General features: G+C 40.1%; 1 protein-coding gene across 1 annotated transcript in view; it reads right to left on the minus strand.

Annotated features, from left to right (window-relative positions):
• LOC110987178 (plexin-A4-like) overlaps positions 1 to 22,868 on the minus strand; it is a 39,476-nt gene extending 16,608 nt beyond the window's left edge. The window contains exons 1-20 of the mRNA XM_022249670.2: positions 22,709 to 22,868; positions 18,039 to 19,242; positions 17,653 to 17,847; positions 15,987 to 16,112; positions 15,352 to 15,467; positions 13,790 to 13,922; positions 13,009 to 13,186; positions 12,229 to 12,328; positions 11,458 to 11,575; positions 8,988 to 9,119; positions 8,201 to 8,296; positions 7,280 to 7,385; positions 6,415 to 6,605; positions 5,885 to 6,033; positions 5,041 to 5,188; positions 4,377 to 4,516; positions 3,166 to 3,333; positions 2,151 to 2,250; positions 1,468 to 1,740; positions 488 to 670 (exon numbers count right to left, since the gene is read on the minus strand). Coding sequence (XP_022105362.2) covers positions 488 to 670; positions 1,468 to 1,740; positions 2,151 to 2,250; positions 3,166 to 3,333; positions 4,377 to 4,516; positions 5,041 to 5,188; positions 5,885 to 6,033; positions 6,415 to 6,605; positions 7,280 to 7,385; positions 8,201 to 8,296; positions 8,988 to 9,119; positions 11,458 to 11,575; positions 12,229 to 12,328; positions 13,009 to 13,186; positions 13,790 to 13,922; positions 15,352 to 15,467; positions 15,987 to 16,112; positions 17,653 to 17,847; positions 18,039 to 19,163 — 3,777 coding nt within the window. The 5' untranslated portion in view covers positions 19,164 to 19,242; positions 22,709 to 22,868. The remainder of the gene's footprint in view (positions 1 to 487; positions 671 to 1,467; positions 1,741 to 2,150; positions 2,251 to 3,165; positions 3,334 to 4,376; positions 4,517 to 5,040; positions 5,189 to 5,884; positions 6,034 to 6,414; positions 6,606 to 7,279; positions 7,386 to 8,200; positions 8,297 to 8,987; positions 9,120 to 11,457; positions 11,576 to 12,228; positions 12,329 to 13,008; positions 13,187 to 13,789; positions 13,923 to 15,351; positions 15,468 to 15,986; positions 16,113 to 17,652; positions 17,848 to 18,038; positions 19,243 to 22,708) is intronic.
• Between the last annotated feature and the right edge of the window lie 485 nt (positions 22,869 to 23,353).

Consider the following 23,353-nt stretch of genomic DNA (forward strand, 5'->3'; position numbering starts at 1 on the left):
TTAGATACCACGTGAATATACTAAACTGTACTGTCCATTTTTTTCTCCACCGTAGGGGTTGCACTTTAGCATGCATGATTGATCAATCACGGACACTATCTTCGGTCTGTTCCTCTTAGAAAAATGAGAATCTAGTTGGCACATTAAGCCATAATTGATCCAAACTGCCCTGCCTGTTCCTAGCTGCACCATCTCTCAGGAATAAAAACCATGCAAGTGCTAATGGGCCACTTACTCTATGCAGGAACCTGAGATAGCATGTTATAATACAAGAATAATACCCTTTTGATGGGGAATAACTGCGGGCATACACATGTAGGTTTGCTGGCACACTGAGCACGCGTGATTAATTTCTCTTGAATTGTATGCTCTTTTGCATGTGCACTGTGTGCCAAGTGGACTTTCCCCCATCAGTTCATCTCTTTTCTGGAGTGAAGGAGGGGCTTTGGAGGAGGTGCACTGTTCAACAAAGGGAGTTTGAATTTACCCAGACAATGGGCAGACGTTGCTCGTCAGTTGTGTTCCTGCCGCGGTAATCCCCGGCCGCTGGTTGCTCCTCTGGTAGCGTGCATGACAAGGCTCCCTCATCAACGGTGACTCCTGTGCAAAGTTCCTTCCCAATGTAGACCGTCACCTCCTCGTCTGTAATGGCCAGATCCAGTCTCCTTCCCTGGTGAGAACCAAATGCAAATCCATGTAATACAAAAGCACCATGTTCAACCTATCAAGCAAACCACGATAAAATATGCTATCAATGCAGATATTGACTAAAAACTGGGAAATAAGTACTGCAAAAAAGTGTTGCCTTTTTTTTCTTGGAGGGGTAGTCCTTATGTTAGTCAGCCAGAAATGGTAACATCTGCAATGAAACATTGAAACTAGGTGACCAGGACTAAAGGCCACAAAATCAAACTTCATCGTTTTCTCAAGTATTTTAAATCATTATACTTCCCTCTAAATTCTCACCAAGGCTACCCTCCTCTCTTCTTGTTCCCCTTTTTTCATCAGTCTTCCTTGAAAATTGTACAAAGTATACATCTTTCTGAGACCCCATGATCCCCACTGGCCCACCCAGTTCCAATGTGTCTTTGTTTCTGGAAGGTTGTGTTCATCTGGTGGCACTAAATAGTGCCTTCTTTGAATTCCTCTGAACATGAATGTTGAGGCCCCTCAGTAAAACATACACCACCACACCTCAACTCAGACACTTGAAGTCTCTGCCTCTGACCAGTACTGATGTGCAAATTTGTCAGACGAGAAATTTTCATGGGCATATTAAGCTTTAAGAAAATTCAAAATTAAACCCCTGCAGACTTCCCTTCCTCATACCGCATTTAAGCTTTGTGAAATCAAGTTAATCAATGGTCATCAGGAATGATTTCCAGCAATGGTAAGAAACTTTTAAACTGGGTGTGCCCATATCCACACAACATTATTAACTTGATTTATACAAGAAATCCAACTTGCCTGTATAATCATGGTATTTCCTTCCTTCATTCCGATTCCATCCTCCAAGTTGTAAATCGCATCAGTGAAGGGATAGTATTCGGGATCCTGGAAGTACTCCAGAGGCGTGCAGTCCCGCTGGCCTACCCTGCACCAGGTGCGGAGCTCCTCTACATTGTCCATGATGAATCCTGTCGACACATTGACGCTCGAGTCTTCTGGCAGTGCTGAATCGGGCAAGACGATTTCCGGAGACATGCAGACCATGATCTCATCATTTTTCACAGTGCAGTTCTGTTTTGGTAAAAAATTTTTTTGGTAAAAGTAAATTCAAAGAGTTTGAATTCATGACTAGGCCCAAGGGCAGGCTATCATCTGTGCATCAAATGGGACATCAGTGTGCAAGTTTCACAACCAGTCATGGGACAAAGAGGTAACTTTTCTACTATTTATCGTAATTAAATTTTCTTTCTGTATTCTTGCTCAAAAAATGAGAACTTCATCAAACAGGCTACACTTATTGACTGCAATACAAATTTTAAAAGCAAAAATGTCATCACAGCATATTGGTAATTCTTTTTTTTCTGTTTGAACCTCCACTTAAGTTCCATTTCAGAATTTCACGACTGTGGAATTTCTGTTGCTTATCTATTACAAATTCAATACTGTGGCTCACTGCAAAACCTTTAAATATTTTCCTTTACCCCAACAAACTCCCGTTGTTTCATCCCGTGAGTGATGACAATCTGTGGCTGCTGAATAATTGAAAATCTGGATCCGTTGACCGTCAACTTTCGACCACCCCTGACACAAGTGATCAAAATGACAAATGATAACAATGCAAAAGGTAAATCACAAACCAACTGCCATTCTTATTGGGAGTCTTCATCACTTCTACAACTGAAATGCAACAGTCCCTGCCTCAGAATCTGTACTGTACCAAGCAAAATTAGAGGGGGAATTTTTAAATAGTAACAATGACACTTTGGTGCCAATTCAATGTGCAAGCACGCAGGATTATGCACCTTTGACATGGGATGTGCTAACCTATGTGACCAATTCCTGAATAAATGCGCTGCCTCTAGCTCGAAACACATGAGCCCATCCCAGTTAGAAATCTTCCCATCAGCCCGTCTCCTCTCTGCTGCTGGGGGTGAACTTCAAGTTAGCATGGACATATTCCGTTGCTGGCACAGAGGGCTAGTGTATAAAGCACTTGCCTCTCACCGCTACAGCCTGGGTCTGAATATCCCAGTCTGGCCCACATGTGAGTAGAGATGTTTGCTGTCTTTGTCCTATGTCACAAAGATTCCGTAGTTCCTCCCCCCCCACCATTCTGCATTCACATAAGGGTTTTTTGGCAGGTGTCAAGGGCACTTGCTCATGCCTTTAGCTCAACCACGCTATACCTACATCCTTTGTGAGCGGCTTTGCAGCCAGCAATGATTAGCTCTGTCCCCCTTAAAATAGAATACATAAAGGTCTGTCTCCTATCTTTCATCAAGCCACAGCTGAATTTGAAAAGTGTCTAGTTCCCTTTTTCTTTAAATACGACTTGTGCATTCACCCTTAAACTTTAACTCCCCAGTCACCTTAGGCTCAGTGAGATTTGTGCTAGCAGGATACACAAAGGTTTTAGCTAGAGGTAAAAGGTTGTTCTTTAAGTTTTTATTGGTGTCAGCTGCTGGAAAAGAAACTTGAAAGTAAGACTGAACTCACGCTAAGACACTTGTTGAGGGATCGATATATCTCACGTCAGGATCAACAGCATATGAATAGTTCCCCGACCTTCTCCATGAACCATCAAAGGAGACATTGACGCCCCAGGTACCGATATTTTCAGCACGGGACGTAATACAGATGATGCTGTCATCTATGACATCCAATCTACATTTAGTACCAAAAATACACCATTAAAAATTATTCCTAAATGCACACATCTCAGATTAAGGTTCTATCATTCCTATTGGTCAGTTTTTAACAGCTGATAATTTCAACAACAGGTTTTAAAAACACTCTGCTGTTTTCACAAATCACAGGGTAAAACTGATCAACCAAATTGTTGGGAAAATACAATTTTTTTCCTTTTTGCTTAGCCTTTTAATACATGTAAAAGGTGCTCATTAACGGATCTCAGCTTTGGCTTGGGACAATATTGTCTCCAGGCACCTACCAAGTTGTAAATGGTAAAAATTTAAAACTCTCCCATCTCCCTTTTATTCCCTTATTCATCACCTCTGGTGACCAGAAGTGGCCCAAACCACGATGCCCATGGCAGACAAATCTGGCCAGCTTTGCTAAACTTCTGCTTTGAAGCACTACAGCAAAAATTCAGCTTTAGGAATCTGATTAAACAGTTCAGTTTAACATTTTTTCCAGTTTGTCTTGTTTTTTTTGTACTTCATTTTAATCTGAAAACGCCATGGAATATCCTTCATAAATACTACGGCAATCCACTGTAGAATGAGAAAAGTGAAAAACTTTTTCTGTCTCTTACAGCAAAGAAAATGCGACGAATTCTCAACATGACTTAACATGTTGGCTTGTTGTATTAAGATAAAATAATTAGAAGCCTTTCCTTCTTTTCCTCGATTTTAAAAACAATGCATTCTCCTTATCTAGCCTTTCCGATCCAAGAGGGTACAAACTGAGAAAGAAAAATGGTTTCTGATGTGTTCGTTATTTATCAAAATTTTTAGTATTCTTGAAGAGCTATTCCCCTTGCCAACCAGGTTATGTTTTGTTAGCTCATGAGAGAGATGATCCAAAAAAAGACACAACCCCTTAAACGTTGCTCCGCTACATCGTCCATATTGCTTCAGTAAATGCACATGGAGTAAGTCTGCGGAGTGTTGCAGAACGAGGGCTGATGTACCCAAAAAACCTTTCTTCTGTCACAAAAATGGCTACCAAAAAACAAGTTGAATCACCTGTTAGTCTCGCAGGGCATGTCACCTACAAATACTTGAATGTATCTCCCAGCATCCAGAGATTCACCGGAGACAGTGAGCCTTGTACCACCCGACCGTGGGCCAATATTGGGATCTACCATAGCATTGAGCATTGGATCCTGTAAAGTCAACAACACTTTTAAAACAAATCATTTCTATGACACACACATTGACTGTTTTTAGATCATCTTTCGCCCTCAGTTGATGGCACCTTCTGCGGTACTCCTTGCAGAAGGGATGAAGATAGGACATGTTTCATTTAATTTTTTTGTTAAAGACAGGAATCCTAGGAAGACAGCCCTTCGTGATTCGGTTCAATGCATATTGATTACAACCACATTTACCTCAAATTTTGAAAATGTTCTCATTCAGCTTAGAACTCGATCAAAGAGACCCCAATCTACCTATCTCCTGATTTACTGTAGAGCTGTTTTATTTTTTGCTAAATCAAGTCAGCCAAATTAGATAAACGACAAGAAATACTTTTGGCCCAAACTTTTAATCTAGAACTAAGTGACTGGCCAATAACAACAGTTACACAATGGTTTGTCAGTCACTGAAAATTTTTGGATTTCTTATTTGGCCTTGTGCTATAATCTACACTCCTTTATGATGCAAATAAAGAAAGCGTCACCAATCATACCTTATATCCAAACACAACATCATCTCCCTGACTTAGCTGTGTGTTTCCATCTGCACCAGTAATTGCAACTTGCAGTCGCAGTGTGCCAGGCGAGACATCACGTCGCCTGCGTGAATTGCTGGCATTTGGTGGCGTCGTACAACTGACACTGCACATATCAGGATGCAAAGTACAGTAGTCATAAAATCAAACGGATTACTGTCTTGTTGGTCTAATCAGAATTCGTTACGTATACCATAGCCAGGACGTCCACCAGCAACTCACACATAACACCACATCCAAATACAGTTCCAGAACTGAACTACAGTATGCAAGTTTTCAGTAAAATTGAAAATATATGGTATTTCTATTACCAACCTCTTCATTTTAAAAACAAAAGTTTTCTTTTAGAGATTGTGGAAATAAAACTTAGTGCCATTACTTTCAGTCCACTTTCATATTTTTGTGAAACCTCTGCTTTGGACATGACCAATTTAGGAACAATTTTGTTTGTAGGTCTGTACGTCAGAAGCAATCGTAGCAAAACCAACAATCCTGCAAAGATGGGTAACAGCAATCCGGTGAAACAATTGTTCATCTTGGATTATTTCACTAAACCACAGTCAAGATGCACTTTGGCAACACACTTTCTAAGCTGGGTGACTAAAAACTGATCAGAAGATCACCTCCCCCCTACTACAAACACAGCACATCCCTAAAGATCGGGGATATTTCATGAGAAGAAATGAGTGTAACTAATGGCAGAGATGAACTGTTCGGATTGGATAATGCAGTACCCTGCAACATGAGAGTCTATGTGTACTTAATACTCTTGTTTTGAATGGTGTTGCTGCAAACACTTTACCTGCTTCCTGTGCTGTAGTTTTTGTTCTCCAAAGTACAAATTTTCCCTGCCACAGTCACATTGATGACGTCGCTGAACCGACGCCCTATGTCGGTACCAGTCAAGGTAATTAGCGTGTTCCCCTCAATAGGACCAAACAATGGATACACCTGCAGAGTTGGTTTCCATGGACACAATGAATATATAATCAGATATGATTGTCGTAAAGCTCCTGGTGCAAATCCAGAGCCAATATTTCTTTTTTGGGGGGGTGTCAAAATTGTTTTATGTACCCTCTATGTAAGGCCTTTCAGGATGGTAAGGCTATATTTGGGGGCTTTTTACACTCTTTTGGAAGAAGTGAAAAAGACTGCCTCCCTCTAAATTGCTTTACTCCAGTCACAAGTCCTTTCAAGAGTTACAGAGTGAATATAGAGACAAAGAAAAATTGTCCACAGGTCATGCCCTAATACAGATCATATCATGCGATGCTTCAACGAGCAAGCACTAGGCTATGCCCATTGTTCCACCGCTGTATTATCATGTCGTACTTTTTGTAGAACTGGATCAGGGCAGTTCAACCCATTATTCGGAGTGACCATCTGAGCGTTGTCACACACAGCACTGTCCATCACTCCACAGGTATTCCCACACCACACGCATCCTAGCTTCGCACGGGCAGTTTCCTCAGACACACATCGGCTACAGTCAGGGCGAAGGACCTCGCATTTGTAGAGAGTCACTGTTCAAAAGAAAAAAGAGGAAACAACGTGGTGAAGCAGGTAAAATTGCAGTCTTATTTCCTGCTAGTTGAAAACTGGTAAATGGAGCTGAATGTGCATGAATAGGGGTGTAAATCACATAGGGCTAATTAGCAATACATGCACTTGGTTGATATGCTGCTTTACCACCTGATGGGGTCAGAAAGGGGGTTAAAAATACCATATCCCATATCACAGCAGTCAACAATTGTTTTGTTGCATCCAGCAAAGAAGTCAAAACAATAAATCATTGCAACTTACTAAGAAATAAATGAAAAACCACTACAACACAACCTCTGATAATGCCTGGCAAAAGCTGTTGCTATTTTCGTCGTGAACAAGTATAAACACTCTCCATGCACAGTCAATATGGGCGATTCACAATAGGGAGCCTCCAGAAGTTTGCGACGCATTGACCAATCACAATGTGCGAAAATCTGTCAACTCTCATTTGAAGCTAGTGTACAGCCTTTTCGGGCCTGTGAATAAATGCCAGATGTAACTGCCCATTGGCTGTTCATACTTATATTCTCCTACACTTGGGGCATCAATTGTATGCCAACATCTAGAGGATTGAAGACACCACTTAGGCACACACGATGCAAATAAAGTAACAAGGATAGGAAAGTTGAGTGATAACCCTGCTAACTCTCACCTGTAAACTGATATCTATCGTCAAGAACGTGCACCTTGTCATCTGCATCGGTCCATCGTAAGGTGAGACCCACCCTCAACTCCTGCTCATTGGTTGTGTAGTTGTACTGAGAAAACCAACAAAGACAAATATTAAGAGTCTCCAAATATTAGCCCGCATGCTGAAGTGGTCCATCATCACTTGAACTGCAAGTCTGTGTTAAAATTCACACTGCACTATTGGGACTGTGTCTGAAATCTTTGGCTGGAACTTGGAAGGACCAGCAATACTGCACGAGTCTATGGAATGACACCAATGGAAATGGTTACATTTAGTTCCAATGGATGAAAGCATTAATGCAAGTAGTGCTCAAGATCTTCCAATGCAATCCCTTCTGGGGTTATGCCTCAATACGGGCATTTCACGATAGTGTGCCTCAAAGAGTTTGCAACACGTTGACCAATCATAGTGTGTGAAATCTACCGACCCAATGCGCATTTGGAAAGGGTCAACAGATTCCACACCTTGCGATTGGTCAAAGCGTAATTAAAAAGGAAGATACAGGGTCTTTGTGTGAACAAAGAAAGGCGTTACGCTACCTGACATGGTTATAATTTGAAGCAGATACATTAGGTTTGCAAATCAGTCAGGCTTTTATCTACCAAAAGTAGACAGCCATATAAAAAACTAAGCTGAGGTGACTTCATTTGTTTGTGCACAGCAAATGGGGCACTCACTATCAAGTCAGTTCATAGAGATTAGTGGGTCAAGACCTTTGCAACAAAATTACATCTCCGTCTGAGTTCATTTTCCAGTTTCAGACTTGAGGTCTGACACTTCATGGTTCTCTTCTGCTGCACTGCTAAGGACTTATAAAGGACTAGACCATGTTATGCATAAGAAGAATGTGATATCTAAAACATGCTGGTAAATGGAACTTACTGGCCTCATGTTGCAGGTCACGTTTGGATCACTACGTACTGCTTCTATCATTTGTTCAGTGCCCTCTACGGTAAGAGTGCACTCAAAGCTTTTCGTCTGCAAGAAATTTAACCACAATTCACTGAAGGAATAACACTCAGACAGTATCACAGACATAAGAAAATGTTCATACAATGCCTGAAAAAAAAAACCTGACATCTGGCTGGTGAATTCCAGATCACATGATGTTAAATGTTCAAATTACGTTGCAGTATGCGCACCACAAAAACAGCACTATATAACCATGCTAGAAACATCTGTATTTTCATATAACGCTGACTATACATGGAACAAATCAAATAAGCCAGGAGAGGAGCTATTTGTAAGACATCCAGGAATGCCTGCTGCAGCACAAACTTACATGTACCTGGAACCTGGCAACTTCATTGTTTCAAATTCATGCCAGACTGAGAAAAAAGGTGACTTTTTCACAGAAAGAACACACGCTTGTTGCATGAAGTCAATCATGAATGCTTCGAATTAGGTGACAGACTGAATGTTCCATGTCATTTAGTTTTCAATCTGTCACCTCATGAAATTATTTTTCCCATTTCGCTTGTAAGCATTGATTATTTTCATAATAACGACCCCAAAATGAGACCTTAAGGAGACACTCCCATAGCCCAGAGTACAAACTATGATGTACTGACTACTTCTGCTAAAAGTTGAGAACTATGTCAGTAAGCATTTCTCCGCTCCTTGACATGTTCTGGAGCCAAAATGCCTTGTGCTGATGGGTCTTGCCTACCTGAGACGGATCTGGAAGATTGGCAACAGCGACAGAAATATCTCTGCTGACTTGATTTGGAATGAGTTTCTCACTGCTTTGCTGTAGGATTTGAGGGCATGAATCTGGTCCTTCCATGGCTGTTCCTCGGGTCTGGCAAATATCAAGACAACTTGTGAGACAAATGGGTCAAATAGACAAATCTGTAAGATTTGTCCTTTACAATATACAATACAGAAAATAGATTGGGGTGATCTGACACTCCATTAGTATCATTTTAGTAATCACGTAAAAAGAATAAACCTGGTGGTGCATCTCTTTATCTTTTATTTCCACATCTACGCCGTCTCGCTTCTGAATTTGCTAACTTTTAGAAGTTAAACAAATAACAGATTAGAAAATTTTCAGCTTCAAAATGAAATCACTCAGCTTTTGTCCTCTGTTGCAAAATGCTGAAGAAAAGTCAAGGGGGAATGTTGTCTTGTCAGGAGAATTAGTGAAATTTTAAACCGAAGTGTGAGAAGAGTTTGCACTTCACTTTGAGTCTCAGTCTGTGATAGCATAAGTGAGAAAGATTGGTATCCTTCTCAGAGTATAGTGGGCATTTTTTTTTACATTGTTTACTTAGTATGCATTGGCGATAGCTGCAATTCAAGCATGTTTACAAAATGTTACCTAAATTTCACTTCTCAGCGATTGGGGAAAGTAATATTGTCAAAATTCAAATATATTTCGTAACAAAAGAAATTGTCCCCTTTAACCACTTCGGACCGGGGCATTTTTCAACGTTGAGGATGCTGGGCCGGCATGACTATCATTTTTTCCGTTTTCAAAATCCTTCAACAATTCATCATTCCATTTAACAGTCGTTTATAGCCGCACGGAGTAATCTTCAGGCACTACTCTAAGTTGACAGCTGACCTTTATTGACGCCCGAATATTTCAGCCAGGCCTGCAGCCTTGTAAACAGAGCCCAGATTGTGCGGTGTTATACAGCTGTCTTTTGTTCACGAACCTGGCTCAGTGCACTACTGACCTCTTTTCAATAGGGGCCAGATTAGCATGCAGCGGTGCTGTGTGGCTCATCGCTGCAGTGGTGGAGAGCTTTTGTCCCCGGTGGTAATCCGCTTGCTCTAAATACCCCAAACCCTGGTATACGGTTTCTAAATAACGCTGGATTATCACCACTTTTGAGAGCGAAAAATGCCGGTCATGCCCAGCAGCCTGGTCTTTTGTTCGGAGTACGATCTTTTGTTACAGGGCCCTGTTTCCTTTGTCCGAGTTCGGAGACCCCGGCCACACATATAAACCATACGGCTCCGATCCCGGAGTCCCCGGCTGGTAGTGGTTAATGCATGGAGGGCCAACCCACAGAACTGAACAAGAAGACAGACCTTGCATGCATGCGTATCCAATTAAGTAACTGTTTGTAGGGCTGATCTTGAATTACTCGGAAAGAAAGAAAATTTACTGCCTTGGATGAATACGCTGTACAACCAAAAATGGCACAATGCATTATACTTTGAGTAAAATTCTTAAAGTGGGTTAGAAATGCCCAAATTGGACATTTAGGATTCAGATTGTCGTCTCTTGAAACTGTCATTTTGTAACCAACCTTGCTTGAGGTATAAAATGAATTGAAATTTGCATAATGTAAAAGCTGACGAGTAGCTGTGTTTGAAACTTGTTTTATTTTGAATCTTTCATCCGAGCTGAAAAATGGCATGATCTCTCGCTTTCAGACATGAAGAGAGAAATATCTTTCATACATCCAAAACAAGCACGTTCATCTAAAACCCTGAATCATGGTCAATTTTACTCCAAAAATGAAGTGTCTGATTTTTTTCTGTGGCAGTTTTCTTATTTTTGGTCCTTTCACAAACACAACTGTTTCAGTGGCCCTAATGATTTCGGAGTGATTTTGATATATTGTAGGACCACAAGAAGTCAATACTATTTTACTACTTGCTATACCCGAGTTCTACCCAAGCTGAGGGGTTTTTGTTATCATCCAAGCTCACTGAGAATAGCTACAAACAGCTTCTCAGGAGTTACACTTCTACCAGGTATGTTTGAAAACGTGTTTTTAAAATCATACAGCATTAATGTGGCAGGACTTTTTTAAAATGTACGTACATCTATGGAATTTCCAGAAATGCCCTTTTAGATTTAATTACAAAAAAAATGTGTCTTGGATACTGACAGCAACTCCATCCCTCATCAAAAAAAAATTTCAAAGAAATTAACATCAGCAGCAAATCAGCAATTAGTAAGGCATGACTACGTGGAACTTTCCTTAAAAACAAGTGATGTCAAATCAATGGCTTTAAACTCGCACACGCTGACTGACTACATCAATTCAACATAGCGATGGGTGACTCATACAGTGGAACACTTCCACTGTTTCCTGGTTCAAATTGTTTCAGATATGGATCCCATACCCACTACAGCTGATGTCTTTGCTCAGGCTCTTCTGTGAAGCTGGACTTACGTTATTTCCTGTTATGATGATTTCATTGGACTTTTGGCAGGTGGTATTATCGTGGGTGCACTTGTTTTCAAACACACACCAATTACACGCCCAGCGACTGCCAACACAGGACACACAGCTGGAATAAAAGTAACGCATCATGGGGTCAATACAGCAGTAAATTGTGACCTCAAAATCATGGAACTTTTACATCAGCATCAAACAAACACTGTATCACGACAATTTATAGATTCAAGGTACATTTCCAATCCCTTGTGGGTGGTGTAATTTTGGGCTGACAGTTTTGCCTTTGAAAAATTGCCATGTTTTTACAGGCAGCCAAATGCCATAAATATTGATTCACATGAGTCATTTAAACGGTATTTGTAGAGTGTTTCCTCTCACAACCTCATATTTTTCAACACTCTTGGGCGTTCATGCAGCATCATATATTTACAACCATAACAGGCTCTGCACGCATGCCCACAGCAGGCAAGTTCCAGTTCAACACAGGGTCCACCTCCACAGCCTTCTCAGACTTTGTGTATGTACAAAATAAATGGGTTATTAGCGTGCTTAATTGTCAGTCGCACGAGTTGAGGCATGCTTGAAGTTTCAACCAATCAGCTGTGCATGTGAATGCAAGTAGCTGCATCAGTTTTACACATCCCCTGGCACAAAATGGTTAGGAATCTTCATTTGATACTTTTGTGCCACACGTATTTCAGTTTTCTTTGGTTTCCCTTGTTGACTATGTTTGACAGAGATCAGCATGTGATACAACACACTTACGTTTTGTGAGTGTTACATTCGTAGAAGTTAAAGTCTATGTCGACAAAGTTCACACCTGTTTCTGTAGACATGACACTCAGTAAAACCACAGCATGGTCCTCTGAATAAAGAAAACGACATCATAAAATCTCAGTAAAACCACAGCATGGTCCTCTGAATAAAGAAAACATCATAAAATTAGGACTTGAAGAAATTTTGGTTTTACTCATTAATATTTTTGGCCCTAAAAGTGCCAACCTTTTTTCTGATTTCCCTGAGGCAAGAGATTCTCCTAAAAATCTGAACTGTTCCCAGACAAATCACAACTTGCCCAACACACAGACACCATGCTAGTGTGAGTACATCTTTGTGAATCTTACCCAATTCAGTGCAGGTTTTATTTTCCATGGTTAATTACAGTGCAAACTTATATTTGAACTTGTCTTTGTATGAGCACTATTCATTGTGCATGGCCATGGAGTATAAACATAGTAACCAAATGTATTTTCAAAGAACTGTCTTTACGGTAAAAAATGAAGAAAAAAATGAGAAAAACAGAGACGAATTCAGAGAAGAGAAGGCATGAAGGCTTAGTACAATAAAAGAAAGGTGTGAAAATATTGGAGAAAATGTCAGTGTGTCTGTCAATACATCTCAGCAGCCCATTTGAGGGTTAAATAGATTATAACTACATGTTAACACAATGCCATTATGTCACTATGGTACCCAAAACCATAACTGCATTTCAGTATTTGTGTTTGGACATAATCAAGATTAGCTGGCCCCCTGTGATCTTCTGACCTCCAGTTGGTATTGTGGGCAAGTTGTTTGGGGGCGTTCGGCAATCGAAGCTATCTCCTCTGTAGTTGACTGCTGGAGAGCTGTAGTTGACTGCTGGAATGCTGAACTGATTCTCAAACCTGCAAATGTACTTTTCAATTCCAAGCAGCTCTGGAAGCTGTTGGACTGTTAAAGTTATCTGCAAGCAAACAAGGAAAACCAAAGGTAAGAAAAAAAAAGGAAAACTTGGTGAAGGGGACCAGAAGGCTCTACAAGCAGTGATTTCTTCAGATTAAATTGGACACTTGTTTGACAGATGAATTAATAAGCTGCCTGTAAACTGAGTGAACCCAATAAATGCTTGAATGTTTTTACAAAACAATGTTATTTTAATGTCAAAAATGGAAAGAATACATAACTTTTATTCCATCCATTGTTGACTATATATGAGAATAAAGACTGATAAAAAGCTCCTGTATATATTGGCTCGAGTTAAAGACCTATCGGTATAAGTTGACAAGTAAAATCAGTTTGAGAGTGTTAAAGTAATGGCCAAACTTCATTCAGGGATTGGCTGTTTACATGAATGTTGCCTTCCACTGGGCTTCTCATCATAATCACTCAAAAAAATCAATTCAAAGACATCATTCAAGAACATCAATTCAAAAACAAATTTCTATTCTATAGAGAAAACCTTTCTTTGTTTTTGTTCAGAAATTGTCCAGTTTTGAGAGTGGCTAATAATCTCACTATCTAATTATCACTGTTGTAAAAGCTGGTAGACAGTTGAAAACAGTTTCACCTTTTGATCTGTCTCAGTAATAGGAAGGCTGTTATGCGGAGCAACCTGACTGATTTTGATGCACTGTGCACTATTGTAGGCCAGCCAACGTGTTGACACATCCTGCATTGGACATTCAAGGTACCTTGTACATCTAAAGGAAATGAAATAATGATACATTAGTTTTGTTCGTTGTGATCTGCAACACTCCAAAAATTCCTTTGATTCTCCAAAGGGTCACAAATATTTTTAAAAATTTATGAAAACACCTTTCCACAAATGTCTGGAGATTAAAAAGTTCTTTAAAAACTGATTTGGAATATTATTTTATATATATGTGAACGGACAGTTCTGCTACACTGTAAGACTGCATCATGTCACAGTCCATGTAAAAAATGATACATTGTACTCCACAATGTTATTACAGCGTTATTAAGTCGTAGGATTTGAAAATTCCTCATCAAATGAAAACAGACAAACATACAAAAAAACAAAATCTAACATATCTAAAGTTGTACAGAAATTGTGTTAATAAAATTGATGGCCTTATTTCGATGAACCACTTTTCAACTGCCTGAAAATGTCATTAACCCTCAGCGATTTGGTTGAAAACACAAACAACGACTTGCTCGTCCAAAGAGATCTCAGTTTCCCTTTTGTGAACATCAACATGAGCCTGTGTGCTTACATGAACACTCCAAAACCAGAAACAGGAAATCAAACAAATTCTGAGTATCAACTTCCCCTTCCATTGAATAATAACATGAATCCTTCGGGTGGTCTATGGATCAAAATGAAAGAAATGTGCAAACTGCCATGTGGATTTAGACTACATTCTGCAGTCTTGACCTAGCTTATTAGCATAAATATACCTGGAAAAATTGAAAGGATTTCTAGCATTAAGTCAGCCAATCTCATGATTCTAAATTGATCTTTGACCGTAGGGTACGAAACATAATTTTCAAATTTAAGTTTTATCTTTATAGTTCATTATACTCATCAAGGCACATCAGGGGTGAGACTGGAATAGAAGAAACTTCGCAAAGCATGCAACAGAGAGGATGTAGTGATACCAGAAACCTACTGTGCCACCTGAGGGCTTTAAATAGCTAACAAGGATTGAGTGCTATGTGAATGTTTCCCTTATTTAAAGAATGGCAGAAAGGTAAAATACACTAGGAGCCAAACTGATGGTATCTTGGAAAATCTTGAGAACGTACACCCTAGCAACTAATTACAAGTAGCTGGCAGATCTTGCTACATCATCATGAGATGCACTGGTTCTGACAACAAGGCCATCAACATTCTTAAAGAGTTAATCCTGGAAAGCATGCAATTTTACTGCCAATTTGTAAAAACATTTTTCCATTACAGCCTCAAAATTGCAGATGTCAAACAGCCTAATGATCTTACAGGAAAAGAAAAATTTTGACACTTAAACAACACCCCGCTTTTCATGAGTGCAATGCCAAACATTTGTGATACTGTGGAAAATTACGAAGCATGGGGAAAACCTCCCAGTGCCAAAAACTGACTTTATCACTGAACGGCAAAGTTAAGCAGAAGCATCAGCTAAGTCTTACTTTCTTTCCAGAGTGCACCATCCACAGTATGGGTCTCCATCATTCCCTGCATCAGTCCCAATACACGCCTCACAGGTGGTGTACTGACCACAGTTCTCAATATTCATTTTGATAAGCTGCAGAAATAAATGAGACAAAAAATTACACGAAATTTCTGAAACAGAACATTGATCAGCAGCTTTTTTTACTAAATTTTATGAAATGCTACACGATAAATTATGAAATTTCAGAAATTTTGGGCACTACAGAAGTCTGTGAATTGGAAAAAAACTACATACAAACTTGGTTTTAGGTAGCACAAGATGCACCAAACAAATTGGAAATGGATGATTTTGCAAACATACGCACTGCCTTAAGGCTTACCACTGCTTAACCTACCAAGGTCTACACGATACATGCAAATGCACCTCTATATTTTGGGGCTACCCAAATGAAAACCTTGCTCAGCAGTGAGAAAAGTTTCACAGAATTACGTGTACCAGCTGCTCTATTTACAAGCTGCACATTAAAAAGTTACCGCACACAAGCAACTAGCGATGGTTGGTTCCTGGAAAGGTTGCGGCCTTTGCTTCCCACTCATGAAATTACTCACAGTTTGGGCACAAAATGTAAGGAAAACTTATTGGAGTAGATACCTTTTGTTTGGTGAGCACATACACCTGTTGTGACGTTTCATTCAGCAATGTGTCCCCCATGACTGCATTGCCATCTAATGTTACTCGTTCATAGAGTCGTGCGAGGACACTATTCTCAACATGCACCTATGACAAGATGCAAATGATGACTAATTTCACATTTCAGTTTAAACTATTTTAAAAGTACTCAGTTACCATCCAAGGGTTAAGAGATTTTCAAAAAGGAGATATTCTGAAAGAACTGCCTTTCAAAAAACATCTACGTATTTTCAGAAATGTCATTTAGTCTGTACATACGGTAGTTGAGGTACATGTAGGATATAGAAAAACATGACCATTACTTTGATTCATGTTCAAGGTTTTACTTAATTTGAAGTTAGTACAGTGGTTTTGTAACAATAAAAAGGTCAGTTACATATTTTCCACCAAAATTCTGCCCTTAATGGTAATACATATACAATAAAAATGTTTTTACAAAAATTGTTATTCTAACACTGTAAAACACTGATGTGTAACATCATGGACCTTCACATGCATGTGGCTCATAGAATATTTCAAAAGTCATTTTGTTAGAACTCTAAGGTACATGAACTTCACCACACTGAGTAGGTATCAGTAGGTAGTATGCCGTCACTTCTGTAGGCAGCACTTGAAAGTGCATCCAAGATTTTACAAAAGCATTTGTCAGATGAACTTGTAACTAAGTTGTTGAAGTAGTGGACCCTGGGGTTGTCAAGAAATGATGACACCCTCGGATTAACCCTAATTCAGGCTGAAGGTTATCTCTGAAGATACATGTAGCTCTGAAGCTTTCTTAAAGCTCTACCTGGAACAGCTGTCGTTTGAAGGCAGTTTAGCTCAACCTCTAGAGCTATCTTTGGAGCAAGCTCCATTTTAGCTTAATGGGGGTTTCTTAATACAACCCCACTGTTTTCCTGTTATTTGGGCCCAACTAACCTCACCTGACAACCTGCCACCATTAGCAAGGAAGCCCTGAAACTCTTTGACTTTGTGAATGTCTGTAATCACCTTTACAAGCAGCAATTCTTAGATAAGATGATTTTTTTTTAATCTACATTAAAAGCGATGTTTGTAATTCTCATCCACGGTGGAAAGCCTGTCACTGCAAACTTTGTGAATTATTCAAAAGCAAACCATCCCCAGGCTTGTTCCTCTAACTGGTCAACAGAGGAAATTGATGGTTTTGGCAATCATCTAGAGAGAGGATTCTTTACAAAACACATGCTTTTGGTGTAACAGTATGTAACTTGAGAAATAGGTTTGCGGGTACACCATGGAATAAATCTCTTTTGGGTGAGGTGTCGTTCTTAAAAAGAACCAGTGAGTGTTACTTGCGTTTCATACTCAAGTATGTAACTTGCAACAGGAGAGAGCAGTCATGCATGCAGCCCCATCATGTACTAAATGTACCTCACAGTGGGAAAGGACAATAGGGGAAAACTTCTGTGGGAACCTGGAACTCTGGCTCAAACTTACTATCAATCTATGAACATTTATATTTAACACTTTTCAAATCTACTGTAACCTCCACAGAATCTTGAGTTAAATAACTCAATTAGACCTGAGGTAGCTCAGAACTTGCCATCAATCAGACAGACTACACGTATATGTTGTATACTGTAGGAAAGAATATGGGCAACCTTACCTTTAAGAGATGTCCACCTGTAGTTCCAATGAAAGCCACAGTGTGATTGAGATCAGTGCTGGTGATGATGGATGACGCTTGATGTCCTGCCATCCGTACGAGTGATGTGCCACGAACACGATCTGTGTATGTCCCAGTAGCATATGTGTACTTGTTCCCCGCATCGCACAGATATGGGTCACTGTCGGGAATGCTCTAGAAGAGGAAAGGAACACATTCTGCTCTGATTTCTTAAGACTTGTATATTTTTCTTCATAAAAACACAAACTATAGCTCTATTACAGCTTTCTGAAAATGATGCACTGCGAGTTTGGTCCAAACATTCATTTTCCTAGGGACCAAAAGAAAATATTACTTATTCAAAATTATGAATAGTACATGCATACCTGAGCACTGCACACCGCTCTTGCAAAAAATGGTACTTTATTCACATCATCTTGATTCAGACACTGCCTCACAGCCTCTTTAAATGCAGCTTCAATGTCACTCATCTTGTAAACACACAGTGCAGAGTCTGCGATGGGATTATCATCAGATGATGATGCTTTGGCAAAGACAGCATACAGCACCTGATCATCATTGTCTAACATTAAGGACTCTGACAAGTGGGGGCCTGCTGGTCCAACATGAGCAGCTTGCACCAAACTGAATGTACCGCTGGATCCACTGCAGTCAATAAAAATCTCTGTGTAAGAGTCAACATCATCAGTGTTGTGGCAGAGGCGAATTAGTTTGGAAACACGTGTACGATGAGTGGATGATAAACTTTGCCTTTGCGTTGTAGCAAAGTAGGTGAATCCTTTCCAGGTAAATGCACTGACATAACCGATGGGTGCAGGATTGGCATCATATGAATTTGTATAGGCATCATTGAAACTGACAGTATCCTCACCATCAGCAAACATGAATCCATTGCCAGTTACAAGCAGTCGTCTGGTAATAGGAGGAACAGTTTCGTGAGTTGTTTCAGAAGAATATGATACTGCCACATAGAGTTGAGAAGACGGGTTACCATTGTACTTTCCAGGTGCAACAATGCTTGCTGTTGATCCTGTACTATATGATACAATCAGGTTTCTCTGACTGCCATCACCGACTAAATCTCCTAGTCTCCTTGACTGGCATTGATCAATCTCAGCTGACATCCTAAATTCACTGCCACATGTAATTAGCCTGCTATCGTGTAACACCAAAACCTTATTGTAATTCAGGCAAGTCTCTTCATAGCACGTGGCCGTGCTTACATTAGCAACCTGCTTCAAGTCTTTGTTGAGTTTGTACAGGTAGTTCACTGCCCCAACATACACTTCTCCAATGTCCTGGTCGACATCAAAGTGATCTAGACCAGTCCTCACAATATCTGACTGCTTGATGGGATTGTCAAAGGATGACACTTCATAGGCAGAGAGACTTCCAGACCACTCTGCGTAAACAGCCGGGAGGAAGGCACTGATAAGAAGCAAGCGGAATCCCATGATGCAGAGTGGCTGAGCTCTGCCTCTGGTTCCCATGTCGACCGTCTCCTTCAGATCAATGCCAATCAATGTCAAATCAAATGCTGCAAGGACTTTTCTGAGCTGTGGTTGGATGCTGCCATATTAAAAGGAGAGAGGCAGAAAACAGATTATTCAGTATTGCTATGATCTCTAATCTGAATGCGCTGCACAAATAGGAAATCAATTTAACAACTTGATGTCTGCATCCTTTTGTTGACAGAAGTTCCCTTTTCTTCTTTCCTTTTTGCAGTCACCCGCAACCAAGCAACAAGCAACGATACCATTACATGTAGATGGAAAGGCTACATGATGGAACAGATATCCAGACCTTGATGAAACACATGAAAAAAGTTTCTACCTCTGAGTAGCTCAAAAGAAAAAAACTGCCTCAAGAATGGGGTTCCAAAAGAGACAGGCTACTGCACACAGAAAAAACTGCACACAGAATGTGGCCGAGTGTGCCATGATAGCTAATGTGTGTTGTCCTTGAATGTAACCCATGCACTCAAAGTTTGTGCATCATCGGGACGCAAGGATATTATATGACTCATTCCTGTAATGGAATCCCCTCTATTGTAGTAATGACTTCCCAGCTGTCTTTATCTGACCATCCTTGCTTTTTGAAGTAATTTACCATTACATACATCTGTGATCAAATGCAGGAAGTACGTGTACATGTATTAAAAATGAAGAGACTGGAGGACAAAAAAGATAATGAAGCAATGCATGTATATTTATGAATTTTTAAACACCTCACACTGTGATTACACTATCACTGTAGACAACCTCACTACATGATACACTAATGCCCATGTTAGTGGAGGAAGGATAAAATCATGTGAGGAAAGTCAACTTGAATTTCAAAAGACCCAGGATTTTAAAGTCTCCATGCATGTTCATTTCACAGTCTATGTGCTCCCCGAGCTGTGATTATGATTTGACATTTGCATCATAAGTTTCTCAATTTAGTAGCCAACATGTGTTACATGTATTTCTAAACACTGTGTAACTCAGACCACAACCACATCATTTTGAGAAGCAAGAAGATAGAGGTTGCTCTAGCTGAATCAACACGTTTTGCCCTCTCTCTAGTGAAAATTTAAACATCACACAATTGGCTATCTTTTGCTTTTTGGCCACTGCCTACATGAAATAAATGTACATGTACATGAACCTGTTACTTCCTCCTTGCCCCAGTCAATCAATCAACAATACAGGCAACACACACACAAAAATACCTGTCATAATGGGAGCCATACATAGTCAAATAAAGTCTCAGGATACAGAAGATCTGCTTGACTGCTCATTGCAGTGGATATGGCACTCCCAGTTCAAACCAGGAAATAAAATGCATAATCAACCACCATCGCTGTAAACTGGAATATTTTTGAACTAAACACTGATTTAAACTTCAAATGTTTTTACACTAAGATTCAAGCCCACAGCAGGGGAATATTGGGAGAGTTGTAATATCCTGACACTTTGGACCAGCTGCTAAACTACATGCCCCTTTAAAAAAAAAAGAAAACTTTTAAGCCTACAAACTCAAGGCTTCACTTTCAATACACCCCTTGCAGTTGGTACTCGGTATAAAAGATTGGCAAACGATAAGGAACCAATGGCAAAATAAACAGAGAGCAAACCCCTACAGTGTATTTAACAATTTCATGAAATCTAAACACACACAAACATGTGATGCCTAAATCTATGTCATTCATCAAACTTGATATCTGCATTTATTTTGTAAGCCGGGCCATTTAAATTGATTTATTTTTTTATTGTGAATCAATTCTCCTCAAAAAAAAGGTCCATTATAAATTTCAAAGGCTGCTCCCAATTTTTTACTTCCTCTCATATTTAATGCTAGTAGTCTTTCCAGTCAATGATCACATACATATTTTTTCAGTGTTTCATCATATATAAAATATCACATGCGTGCTAGGGCATAACTACGAGGGAGGGGCCATGCCCCTCCCCGCAGATGCCCATGCCCCCCAGTACCCCCACCTCCATTTGAAAACTGTGAATAATCTCTGTTATAATGCATGTGCAGCTTAGTTCTTGTGGTATCCACTTGGCAAAATGTGAGCACCCCTGGCCGGGTGCCCCCCCCCCAAGAAATTTAGCCCTAGTTAAGCCACTTCATGCATGCTGGTTGATTTACAATATTGTCCATTCCTCATTTACACCTATATCTGCAACTCAGATGCCTCAACGAGGCTTGTCAACATGGAGTAAATGGAGTTTGTAATAAATTTGAACTACAAATTTCTCCTCTCCAAGCATTTTCTGAAACCCTGTATGCATGCATGTACGCACATTCCATGGTGGTTCAAAGATTTGGGTTTCATAGAAAGCCAAAACACATGCTGAATATTCCTTGGTATGTCCTGCCTCAATTAAGACACAAGAAACAGTTGGTGCATGTATAGAAACTCCTACCATTTCTGAATTCTCTCCATAATCAAGTTACTGGATGTACTTGTAGGTAAAAATCTAATTAAAACATTTAGCTGTAGCTCTGTTCCTTGCTCTATGCTCAAGTATATTTCCCACTAGAAAATTTTGCAGTTTTTTGGAGGCCAAACAGTTGGTAGCCCATGTTGGATTTTATGCTTTGTTTTGTTTTTACACACTAAATTTGTAGGGATTGTAAATTTGGGGACCCTGTTCCTACAATAGAACAATAGAGGGGGGAGCTACATTAACGTTTGAATTCACCTTGGGAGATGACTGTGACATCATGCTCAATAACTGTAAGGTTAATGCTGTCAAAAAAGGTAAGGTTTTGAGGGAATTTGTGAGGGGAAACTTGAGTGTTTTAGCACATGACACATGGTGGATTCAAATTTGCATGGTTGGTTATGGGTAGTTTATCAGTAAAAAGGTCACATTTTTCACAGTTTACAATTTTCAAAAAATAGGGTCAGCACAATAAAGAGAGCATTGCCTTTTTTTTGGGGGGGGGGCTTACCAGTTTGCAATATAACAATGTCAAAAACTGGGATGTCCCCAAGTATACAATCCCCAAATTTGTGGAATGACACAGAGTGTCAACTGTCATAAAGTTTGATCATGGTGATTCTACCCTTATGTCCTGAGTACTTTTAGAACTCTAAGTCACTAACTCCATCTTTGATACTCCGTGTCACGGATGGAGTGACTTAGAGTTTTCAAAGTAGGTCCTGAGGTAGCTCTACTGAGTGGAGAATACTGACAATCCTGTCCAAAATAAAAAAAGAGGAATAGGCCTACTAGCGCTCCACTCAGTAGAGTACTGAAGCACGTACAACTGCAGGATTTGAAATAATGGATATCGTGTACCATGTATACACAGTGGAGTCTGTGGCCCCCCGGTGCCCCACCTCGGCACATTGAGCTGCCGTGCCAGTTGACAAGAACCATTCGTTAATTAGCAAAAGACCACCATCAAATCTCACTAGCGATAGGTGTTTTCATTTTTTTTTTACAACCACTTAATTTTTCAAACATATCATCTCCCTAGACATGCTAGATAGACAACGGCTAGCTTAGTTACTAATATGATATGTGAAACTCACCACCTAACAGCCTGTGTTCCTTTCTCTATGCTAGAGAGCGGCGAGATTCCTAGCAGGAATCGGTAAGGACTGAACGTAAACTTGAAGTCGCCTCTGTTTGCTGCTAGTACAGCGATGTTGACGCATCACGTTGCTTTAATTTTGATCTTGTGTGCACCACCTGTACAAAGTTTATTTTTCGACAAGTTATTTCCGTGTTACGGTGTCCCCGAATGGCCCCATAGCCAAAGGTAAAATGGTTGTTTTACCTGCCAGGCGGTGTGGACGGTGAATCTGTGCCCCGGTAAACTGCCGGAGGGACAGAATTACTAGGCAAAAGTGTCCACCTGTGGCCTGGTAAGTCAGTCCCCTCCAGGTAATATTACCCCCCTCTTTTTGCCACACAGAAGTTGTAATTTTCGTGTCGGGTTGATGAATTCAGTCCACGTGAAATACAGTTTTAGTCCTTATCATGCAGTCAAAATGGGGGGGGGGGTATGAGACGTAAAACCAACTGAGCTATGTTTCCGCACGAAATCGGAAACGGTAGCAATCCGTAGGGCGTAAATCACTCAAATACAATTCAATCGCCGAGCATTCAAGAAAAAGCGTGGTGCCAGTGTAAACGCAGCTCGAAAGCAGTTGAAATAAAGTGATTCACAGCCT

Source organism: Acanthaster planci, linkage group LG04 (assembly GCF_054643075.1).
Source record: "Acanthaster planci isolate LZ-2023a linkage group LG04, COTS_SCS, whole genome shotgun sequence".
In the NCBI taxonomy this organism is placed as follows: Eukaryota; Metazoa; Echinodermata; class Asteroidea; order Valvatida; family Acanthasteridae; genus Acanthaster; species Acanthaster planci.